Source organism: Panulirus ornatus, chromosome 5 (genome assembly GCF_036320965.1).
Source record: "Panulirus ornatus isolate Po-2019 chromosome 5, ASM3632096v1, whole genome shotgun sequence".
Classification (NCBI taxonomy): Eukaryota; Metazoa; Arthropoda; class Malacostraca; order Decapoda; family Palinuridae; genus Panulirus; species Panulirus ornatus.
In genome coordinates, this window is record NC_092228.1 from 26280485 (window position 1) to 26292388 (window position 11904).

General features: G+C 45.8%; 1 protein-coding gene across 1 annotated transcript in view; it reads right to left on the reverse strand.

Moving 5' to 3' along the window:
- Window positions 1-2495: 2495 nt before the first annotated feature.
- The window catches only part of LOC139748636 (C-type lectin mosGCTL-7-like), a 17226-nt gene continuing 7817 nt past the window's right edge, over window positions 2496-11904 (reverse strand). Inside the window, exons 3-4 of the mRNA XM_071661840.1 lie at window positions 9414-9590; window positions 2496-2935 (exon numbers count right to left, since the gene is read on the reverse strand). Of these exons, the coding sequence (XP_071517941.1) occupies window positions 2691-2935; window positions 9414-9590 (422 nt within the window). The 3' untranslated portion in view covers window positions 2496-2690. The remainder of the gene's footprint in view (window positions 2936-9413; window positions 9591-11904) is intronic.

Genomic DNA, 11904 nt, shown 5'->3' on the forward strand with positions numbered 1-11904 from the left:
CATTGACAGCACGTCGACCCCCGTATACCACATAGTTCTAAATCACTCTATTCCTTGCACGCCTTTCACCCTCCTGCATGTTCAGGCCCCGATCACTAAAAATCTTTTTCACTCCATCTTTCCACCAATTTGGTCTCCCACTTCTCGTTCCCTCCACCTCTGACGCATATATCCTTTTGGTCAATCTTTCCTCACTCATTCTCTCCATGTGACCAAACCATTTCAAAACACCCTCTTCTGCTCTCCCAACCACGCTCTTTTTATTACCACACATCTCTCTTACCCTTGCATTACTTACTCGATCAAACCACCTCACACCACATATTGTCCTCAAACATCTCATTTCCAGCACATCCACCCTCCTGCGCACAACTCTATCCATAGCCCACGCCTCGCAACCATACAACATTGTTGGAACCACTATTCCTTCAGACATACCCATTTTTGCTTTCCAGGATAACGTTCTCGACTTCCACACATTTTTCAACGCTCCCAGAACTTTCGCCCCCTCCCCCACCCTATGATTCACTTCCGTTTCCATGGTTCCATCCGCTGCCAAATCCACCCCCACATATCTAAAACACTTCACTTCCTCAAGTTTTTCTCCATTCAAACTTACCTCCCAATTAACTTGTCCCTCAACCCTGCTGTAACTAATAATCTTGCTCTTATTGACATTTACTCTTAGCTTTCTTCTTTCACACACTTTACTAAACTCAGTCACCAGCTTCTGCAGTTTCTCACCCAAATCAGCCACCAGCGCTGTATCATCAGCGAACAACAACTGAATCACTTCCCAAGCTCTCTCATCCACAACAGGTTACATACTTGTCCCTCTTTCCAAAACTCTTGCATTCACCTCCCTAACAACCCCATCCATAAACAAATTAAACAACGATGGAGACATCACACACCCGTGCCGCAAAACAACATTCACTGGGAACCAATCACTTTCCTCTCTTCCTACACGTATACATGCCTTACATCCTCGATAAAAAAAACTTTTCACTGCTTCTAACAACTTGCCTCCCTCACCACATATTCTTAATACCTTCCACAGAGCATCTCTATCAATTCTATCATATGCTTTCTCCAGATCCATAAATGCTACATATAAATCCATTTGCTTTTCTAAGTATTTCTCATATATATTTTTCAAAGCAAACACCTGATCCACACATCCTCTACCACTTCTGAAACCACACTGCTCTTCCCCAATCTGATGCTCTGTACATGCCTTCACCCTCTCAATCAATACCCTCCCATATAATTTACCATATAATTTACAAACTTATACCTCTGTAATTTGAACACTCTTTCTTATCCCCTTTGCCTTTGTACAATGGCACTATGCAAGCATTCCGCCAATCCTCATGCACCTCACCATGAGTCATACATACATTAAATAACTTTACCAACCAGTCAACAATACAGTCACCCCCTTTTTAATAAATTCTACTGCAATTCCATCCAAACTCGCTGCCTTGCCGGCTTTCATCTTCCTCAAAGCTTTTACTACCTCTTCTCTGTTTACCAAATCATTCTCCCTAACCCTCTCACTTTGCACACCACCTCGACCAAAACACCCTATATCTGCCACTCTATCATCAAACACATTCAACAAACCTTCAAAATACTCACACCATCTCCTTCTCACATCACCACTCCTTGTTATCACCTCCCCATTAGCCCCCTTTACTGATGTTCCCATTTGTTCACTTGTCTTACGCACTTTGTTTAGCTCCTTCCAAAACATCTTTTTATTCTCCCTAAAATTCAATGATACTCTCTCACCCCAACTCTCATTTGCCCTCTTTTTCACCTCTTGCACCTTTCTCTTGACCTCCTGCCTCTTTCTTATATACATCTCCCAGTCGTTTGCATTATTTCCCTGCAAAAATCGTCCAAATGCCTCTCTCTTCTTCTTCACTAATAATCTTACTTCTTCATCCCACCACTCACTGCCCTTTCTAATCTGCCCACCTCCCACGTTTCGTATGCCAAAAGCATCTTTTGCACAAGCCATCACTGCTTCTCTAAATGCATCCCATCCCCCCCCCCCACTCGCCTCATCTCCTTTGTTCTTACCTTTTTCCATTCTGTACTCATTCTCTCCTGGTACTTCCTCACGCAAGTCTCCTTCCCAAGCTCACTTACTCTCACCACTCTCTTCACCCCAACATTCTCTCTTCTTTTCTGAAAACCCATACAAATCTTCACCTTCGCCTCCACAAGATAATGATCAGACATCCCTCCAGTTGCACCTCTCAGCACATTAACATCCAAAAGTCTCTCTTTCGCGTGCCTATCAATTAACACGTAATCCAATAACGCTCTCTGGCCATCTCTCCTACTTACATACGTATACTTATGTATATCTCGCTTTTTAAACCAGGAATTCATATCTATCTATCTTTTAATCCATCCACCTATTTGTCTATCTGTATTCCTCCCAGCTTTCTGTATTTCATCAGTGGGATAATGATCGAAGTACATGAGAAGGTAACACTTTATTTCTAGATCTAATCCATAATTAATGATGTATAATAACTCCCTACTGAACTGTGCCATAGAGAAATGTATAGTTATGTCACAAATCATGATGGCCAGTAATGAGGGAGGCCCCTCCTGCCTCACTTCTCACAGATGGTCGATCATGAGGCCAGTTATGAGGGAGGCCTCCTCCTGACTCACTTCTCACAGATGGCAAACCCTTTATCATACTCGCAAGTTGTGTCCACGAAGTAGAGATGCAGGTACGGGTCCAGGATGGCACAGTTCTCAGTGTCGGAGCCGCTGGGTTTCTGGTCGTTGTCACAGCCAAAGTTGGCCCAGAATGGGGTGCCCATCTGCACAGCTGACCCGTCTGGCCATACCCATGACCCCTCATGACCTGCGTCCGTCGCGCCGATCCAGTAATAGAAGTCAGGTCGCGCTGTGAGGGGAGCAGCCCACCTTAGATATGACAGGAAGACTCAACCTAACCTAACCTAACCTAACCTAACCTATGTTGCTGGATGTGTGATGTTGGCTGTATGTTGCTGGATGTGTGATGTTGGCTGTATGTTGCTGGATGTGATGTTGGCTGTATGTTGCTGGATGTGTGATGTTGGCTGTATGTTGCTGGATGTTGTGATGTTGGCTGTATGTTGCTGGATGTTGTGATGTTGGCTGTATGTTGCTGGTTGTTGTGATGTTGGCTGTATGTTGCTGGATGTTGTGATGTTGGCTGTATGTTGCTGGATGTTGTGATGTTAGCTGTATGTTGCTGGATGTTATGATGTTGGCTGTATGTTGCTGGATGTTGTGATGTTGGCTGTATGTTGCTGGATGCTGTGATGTTGGCTGTATGTTGCTGGATGTTGTGATGTTGGCTGTATGTTGCTGGATGTTGTGATGTTGGCTGTATGTTGCTGGATGTTGTGATGTTGGCTGTATGTTGCTGGATGTTGTGATGTTGGCTGTATGTTGCTGGATGTTGTGTTGTTGGCTGTATGTTGCTGGATGTTGTGATGTTGGCTGTATGTTGCTGGATGTTGTGATGTTGGCTGTATGTTGCTGGAAGTGTGATGTTGGCTGTATGTTGTTGGATGTTGTGATGTTGGTTGTATGTTTCTGGATGTTGTGATGTTGGCTGTATGTTGATGGATGTTGTGATGTTGGCTGTATGTTGCTGGATGTTGTGATGTTGGCTGTATGTTGCTGGATGTGTGATGTTCGCTGTATGTTGATGGATGTTGTGATGTTGGCTGTATGTTGCTGGATGTTGTGATGTTGGCTGTATGTTGCTGGATGTTGTGATGTTGGCTGTATGTTGCTGGATGTTGTGATGTTGGCTGTATGTTGCTGGATGTTGTGATGTTGGCTGTATGTTGCTGGATGTTGTGATGTTGGCTGTATGTTGCTGGATGTTGTGATGTTGGCTGTATGTTGCTGGATGTTGTGATGTTGGCTGTATGTTGCTGGATGTTGTGATGTTGGCTGTATGTTGCTGGAAGTGTGATGTTAGCTGTATGTTGTTGGATGTTGTGATGTTGGCTGTATGTTGCTGGATGTTGTGATGTTGGTTGTATGTTTCTGGATGTTGTGATGTTGGCTGTATGTTGCTGGAAGTGTGAGGTTGGCTGTATGTTGCTGGATGTTGTGATGTTGGTTGTATGTTGCTGGATTTTGTAATGTTGGCTGTATGTTGCTGGATGTTGTGATGTTGGCTGTATGTTGCTGGATGTTGTGATGTTGGCTGTATGTTGCTGGATGTTATGATGTTGGCTGTATGTTGCTGGATGTTGTGATGTTGGCTGTATGTTGCTGGATGTGTGATGTTGGCTGTATGTTGTTGGATGTTGTGATGTTGGCTGTATGTTGCTGGATGTTGTGATGTTGGCTGTATGTTGCTGGAGGTGTGATGTTGGCTGTATGTTGCTAGATGTTGTGATGTTGGCTGTATTTTGCTGGATGGTGTGATGTTGGCTGTATGTTGCTGGATGTGTGATGTTCGCTGTATGTTGATGGATGTTGTGATGTTGGCTGTATGTTGCTGGATTTTGTGATGTTGGCTGTATGTTGCTGGATGGTGTGATGTTGGCTGTATGTTGCTGGATGTTGTGATGTTGGCTGTATGTTGCTGGATGTTGTGATGTTGGCTGTATGTTGCTGGATGTTGTGATGTTGGCTGTATGTTGCTGGATGTTGTGATGTTGGCTGTATGTTGCTGGATGTTGTGATGTTGGCTGTATGTTGCTGGATGTTGTGATGTTGGCTGTATGTTGCTGGATGTTGTGATGTTGGCTGTATGTTGCTGGAAGTGTGATGTTAGCTGTATGTTGTTGGATGTTGTGATGTTGGCTGTATGTTGCTGGATGTTGTGATGTTGGTTGTATGTTTCTGGATGTTGTGATGTTGGCTGTATGTTGCTGGAAGTGTGAGGTTGGCTGTATGTTGCTGGATGTTGTGATGTTGGTTGTATGTTGCTGGATTTTGTAATGTTGGCTGTATGTTGCTGGATGTTGTGATGTTGGCTGTATGTTGCTGGATGTTGTGATGTTGGCTGTATGTTGCTGGATGTTATGATGTTGGCTGTATGTTGCTGGATGTTGTGATGTTGGCTGTATGTTGCTGGATGTGTGATGTTGGCTGTATGTTGTTGGATGTTGTGATGTTGGCTGTATGTTGCTGGATGTTGTGATGTTGGCTGTATGTTGCTGGAGGTGTGATGTTGGCTGTATGTTGCTAGATGTTGTGATGTTGGCTGTATTTTGCTGGATGGTGTGATGTTGGCTGTATGTTGCTGGATGTGTGATGTTCGCTGTATGTTGATGGATGTTGTGATGTTGGCTGTATGTTGCTGGATTTTGTAATGTTGGCTGTATGTTGCTGGATGGTGTGATGTTGGCTGTATGTTGCTGGATGTTGTGATGTTGGCTGTATGTTGCTGGATGTTGTGATGTTGGCTGTATGTTGCTGGATGTTGTGATGTTGGCTGTATGTTGCTGGATGTGTGATGTTGGCTGTATGTTGCTGGATGTGTGATGTTGGTTGTATGTTGCTGGATGTTGTGATGTTGGCTGTGTGTTGCTGGATGGTGTGATGTTGGCTGTATGTTGCTGGATGTTGTGATGTTGGTTGTATGTTGCTGGATGTTGTGATGTTGGCTGTATGTTGCTGGATGTTGTGATGTTGGCTGTATGTTGCTGGATGTGTGATGTTGGCTGTATGTTGCTGGATGTGTGATGTTGGCTGTATGTTACTGGATGTGTGATGTTGGTTGTATGTTGCTGGATGTGTGATGTTGGCTGTATGTTACTGGATGTGTGATGTTGGCTGTATGTTGCTGGATGTGTGATGTTGGCTGTATGTTGCTGGATGTGTGATGTTGGCTGTATGTTGCTGGATGTGTGATGGTGTCCACATGGACTGGTCATTAAGCAAGATATTCAACCTTACCATTATATTCCTCAGTGGTAGTATGGTCCCATCATTACCATGATATTCCTCAGTGGTAGTATGGTACCATCATTACCATGATATTCCTCAGTGGTAGTATGGTACCATGATATTCCTCAGTGGTAGTATGGTACCATCATTACCATGATATTCCTCAGTGGTAGTATGGTACCATCATTACCATGATATTCCTCAGTGGTAGCATGGTACCATGATATTCCTCAGTGGTAGTATGGCACCATCATTACCATGATATTCCTCAGTGGTAGCATGGTGCCATTATTACCATGATATTCCTCAGTGGTAGTATGTTACCATCATTACCACGATAATCCTCAGTGGTAGTATGGTACCATCATTACCATGATATTCCTCAGTGGTAGTATGGTACCATCATTACCATTATATTCCTCAGTGGTAGTATGGTCCCATCATTACCATGATATTCCTCAGTGGTAGTATGGTACCATCATTACCATGATATTCCTCAGTGGTAGTATGGTACCATCATTACCATGATATTCCTCAGTGGTAGTATGGTACCATCATTACCGTGATGATCCTCAGTGGTAGTATGGTACCATCATTACCATGATATTCCTCAGTGGTAGTATGGTACCATCATTACCATGATATTCCTCAGTGGTAGTATGGTACCATCATTACCATGATATTCCTCAGTGGTAGTATGTTACCATCATTACCATGATATTCCTCAGTGGTAGTATGGTACCATGATATTCCTCAGTGGTAGTATGGTACCATCATTACCATGATATTCCTCAGTGGTAGTATGGTACCATGATATTCCTCAGTGGTAGTATGGTACCATCATTACCACGATAATCCTCAGTGGTAGTATGGTACCATCATTACCATGATATTCCTCAGTGGTAGTATGGTACCATGATATTCCTCAGTGGTAGTAAGGTACCATCATTACCACGATAATCCTCAATGGTAGTATGGTACCATCATTACCATGATATTCCTCAGTGGTAGTATGGTACCATCATTACCATGATATTCCTCAGTGGTAGTATGGTCCCATCATTACCATTATATTCCTCAGTGGTAGTATGGTACCATCATTACCATGATATTCCTCAGTGGTAGTATGGTACCATCATTACCATTATATTCCTCAGTGGTAGTATGGTCCCATTATTACCATGATATTCCTCAGTGGTAGTATGGTACCATCATTACCATGATATTCCTCAGTGGTAGTATGTTACCATCATTACCATGATATTCCTCAGTGGTAGTATGGTACCATGATATTCCTCAGTGGTAGTATGGTACCATCATTACCATGATATTCCTCAGTGGTAGTATGGTACCATGATATTCCTCAGTGGTAGTATGGTACCATCATTACCACGATAATCCTCAGTGGTAGTATGGTACCATCATTACCATGATATTCCTCAGTGGTAGTATGGTACCATGATATTCCTCAGTGGTAGTATGGTACCATCATTACCACGATAATCCTCAATGGTAGTATGGTACCATCATTACCATGATATTCCTCAGTGGTAGTATGGTACCATCATTACCATGATATTCCTCAGTGGTAGTATGGTCCCATCATTACCATTATATTCCTCAGTGGTAGTATGGTACCATCATTACCATGATATTCCTCAGTGGTAGTATGGTACCATCATTACCATTATATTCCTCAGTGGTAGTATGGTCCCATTATTACCATGATATTCCTCAGTGGTAGTATGGTACCATCATTACCATGATATTCCTCAGTGGTAGTATGGTACCATCATTACCATGATATTCCTCAGTGGTAGTATGGTACCATCATTACCGTGATGATCCTCAGTGGTAGTATGGTACCATCATTACCATGATATTCCTCAGTGGTAGTATGGTACCATCATTACCATGATATTCCTCAGTGGTAGTATGGTACCATCATTACCATGATATTCCTCAGTGGTAGTATGGTACCATCATTACCATGATATTCCTCAGTGGTAGTATGGTACCATCATTACCATGATATTCCTCAGTGGTAGTATGGTACCATCATTACCACGATAATCCTCAGTGGTAGTATGGTACCATCATTACCATGATATTCCTCAGTGGTAGTATGGTACCATCATTACCGTGATGATCCTCAGTGGTAGTATGGTACCATCATTACCATGATATTCCTCAGTGGTAGTATGGTACCATCATTACCATGATATTCCTCAGTGGTAGTATGGTACCATCATTACCATGATATTCCTCAGTGGTAGTATGGTCCCATCATTACCATGATATTCCTCAGTGGTAGTATGGTACCATCATTACCGTGATGATCCTCAGTGGTAGTATGGTACCATCATTACCATGATATTCCTCAGTGGTAGTATGGTACCATCATTACCATGATATTCCTCAGTGGTAGTATGTTACCATCATTACCATGATATTCCTCAGTGGTAGTATGGTACCATGATATTCCTCAGTGGTAGTATGGTACCATCATTACCATGATATTCCTCAGTGGTAGTATGGTACCATGATATTCCTCAGTGGTAGTATGGTACCATCATTACCACGATAATCCTCAGTGGTAGTATGGTACCATCATTACCATGATATTCCTCAGTGGTAGTATGGTACCATGATATTCCTCAGTGGTAGTATGGTACCATCATTACCACGATAATCCTCAATGGTAGTATGGTACCATCATTACCATGATATTCCTCAGTGGTAGTATGGTACCATGATATTCCTCAGTGGTAGTATGGTCCCATCATTACCATTATATTCCTCAGTGGTAGTATGGTACCATCATTACCATGATATTCCTCAGTGGTAGTATGGTACCATCATTACCATTATATTCCTCAGTGGTAGTATGGTACCATCATTACCATGATATTCCTCAGTGGTAGTATGGTACCATCATTACCATGATATTCCTCAGTGGTAGTATGGTACCATCATTACCGTGATGATCCTCAGTGGTAGTATGGTACCATCATTACCATGATATTCCTCAGTGGTAGTATGGTACCATCATTACCATGATATTCCTCAGTGGTAGTATGGTACCATCATTACCATGATATTCCTCAGTGGTAGTATGGTACCATCATTACCATGATATTCCTCAGTGGTAGTATGGTACCATCATTACCATGATATTCCTCAGTGGTAGTATGTTACCATCATTACCATGATATTCCTCAGTGGTAGTATCGTACCATCATTACCATGATCATCCTGAGTGGTAGTATGGTACCATGATCATCCTGAGTGGTAGTATGGTACCATGATGATCCTGAGTAGTAGTATGGTACCATGATCATCCTGAGTGGTAGTATGGTACCATGATCATCCTGAGTGGTAGTATGGTACCATGATCATCCTGAGTGGTAGTATGGTACCATGATCATCCTGAGTGGTAGTATGGTACCACCATACCTACCATTGTTCATGAGACCTACCATTATCATGGAGGTAGCGTACGATGGCTGAGAAGAGGTCACCACTGTCGATCTTGACCAGGTCACCACCCAGGGACTGGCAGAAGGCACGCATGCCTTCCCAAGTGGAGAAATCATCAAAGTCAATCAGGAGACATCGGCCACCCACCTCGTAGAAGGGCGGGTCACAGGTCAACCCTAGGGTCAAGTGGAGATGGTCAGCGTTAAGCTACAACCACCACACCGCTACTAGTTAGCGGTGCTGGGGGTTAGCGCTAAGGTACAACCACCACACCGCTACTAGTTAGCGGTGCTGGGGGTTAGCGCTAAGCTACACCGAGACACCGCTACTAGTTAGCGGTGCTGGGGGTTAGCGCTAAGGTACAACCACCACACCGCTACTAGTTAGCGGTGCTGGGGGTTAGCGCTAAGCTACACCGAGACACCGCTACTAGTTAGCGGTGCTGGGGGTTAGCAGTAAGCCAATACACATTATCAACACATTGTACACATGTTGTTTATTATCTGCAGTAGTTACAAGCAAGTGAGAGAGAGAGAGAATGAGGGATGGAGTTCTTCTCTTCCTTTATGTCATCATTTTAGACAAACAGGAACACAAGGAGGAGCCAAGAGAAGATCTCTCCTGGAAGGATCAAGTTAGGTTCTGTGTCTGAATGTCGGGATGTGATCATGATGAGATGGTGTCCAGAGGGAGGGCTCTGGTGAGGGAGAGGACCTTGGTGTTCTGGCTCTGGTGAGGGAGAGGAACTGGGTGTTCTGGCTCTGATGAGGGAGAGGAACTGGGTGTTCTGGCTCTGGTGAGGGAGAGGAACCTGTGTGTTCTGGCTCTGGTGAGGGAGAGAAACCTGGGTGTTCTGGCTCTGGTGAGGGAGAGGACCTGGGTGTTCTGGGTCTGGTAAGGGAGAGGAACCTGGGTGTTCTGGCTCTGGTGAGGGAGAGGACCTGGGTGTTCTGGCTCTGGTGAGGGAGAGGAACCTGGGTGTTCTGGCTCTGGTGAGGGAGAGGAACCTGTGTGTTCTGGCTCTGATGAGGGAGAGGAACCTGGGTGTTATGGCTCTGGTGTGGGAGAGGAACCTGGGTGTTCTGGCTCTGGTGAGGGAGAGGAAACTGGCTGTTCTCGCTCTGGTGAGGGAGAGGAACCTGGGTGTTCTGGCTCTGGTGAGGGAGAAGAACCTGGGTGTTCTGGCTCTGGTGAGGGAGAGGAACCTGGGTGTTCTGGCTCTGGTGAGGGAGAGGAACCTGCGTGTTCTGGCTCTGGTGAGGGAGAGGACCTGGGTGTTCTGGCTCTGGTGAGGGAGAGGAACCTGGGTGTTCTGGCTCTGGTGAGGGAGAGGAACCTGGGTGTTCTGGCTCTGGTGAGGGAGAGGAACCTGGGTGTTCTGGCTCTGGTGAGGGAGAGGAACCTGGGTGTTATGGCTCTGGTGTGGGAGAGGAACCTGCGTGTTCTGGCTCTGGTGAGGGAGAGGATTCTGGGTGTTCTGGCTCTGGTGAGGGAGAGGAACCTTGGTGTTCTGGCTCTGGTGTGGGAGAGGATCCTGGGTGTTCTGGCTCTGGTGAGGGAGAGGAACCTGGGTGTTCTGGCTCTGATGAGGGAGAGGAACCTGGGTGTTCTGGCTCTGGTGAGGGAGAGGAACCTGGGTGTTCTGGCTCTGGTGAGGGAGAGGAACCTGGGTGTTCTGGTTCTGGTGAGGGAGAGGAACCTGGGTGTTCTGGCTCTGGTGAGGGAGAGGAACCTGGGTGTTCTGGCTCTGGTGAGGGAGAGGAACCTGGGTGTTCTGGCTCTGATGAGGGAGAGGAACCTGGGTATTCTGGTTCTGGTGGGGGAGAGGAACCTGGGTGTTCTGGCTCTGGTGAGGGAGAGGAACCTGGGTGTTCTGGCTCTGGTGAGGGAGAGGAACCTGGGTGTTCTGGCTCTGGTGAGGGAGAGGAACCTGGGTGTTCTGGCTCTGGTGAGGGAGAGGAACCTGGGTGTTCTGGCTCTGGTGAGGGAGAGGAACCTGGGTGTTCTGGCTCTGGTGAGGGAGAGGAACCTGGGTGTTCTGGCTCTGGTGAGGGAGAGGAACCTGGGTGTTCTGGCTCTGGTGAGGGAGAGGAACCTGGGTGTTCTGGCTCTGGTGAGGGAGAGGAACCTGGGTGTTCTGGCTCTGGTGAGGGAGAGGAACCTGGGTGTTCTGGCTCTGGTGAGGGAGAGGAACCTGGGTGTTCTGGCTCTGATGAGGGAGAAGGAACCTGGGTGTTCTGGCTCTGGTGAGGGAGAGGAACCTGGGTGTTCTGGCTCTGGTGAGGGAGAGGAACCTGGCTGTTCTGGCTCTGGTGAGGGAGAGGAACCTGGGTGTTCTGGCTCTGGTGAGGGAGAGGAACCTGGGTGTTCTGGCTCTGGTGAGGGAGAGGAACCTGGGTGTTCTGGCTCTGGTGTGGGAGAGGAACCTGGGGTGTTCTGGCTCTGGTGAGGGAGAGGAACCTGGGTGTTCTGGCTCTGTGAGGGAGAGGA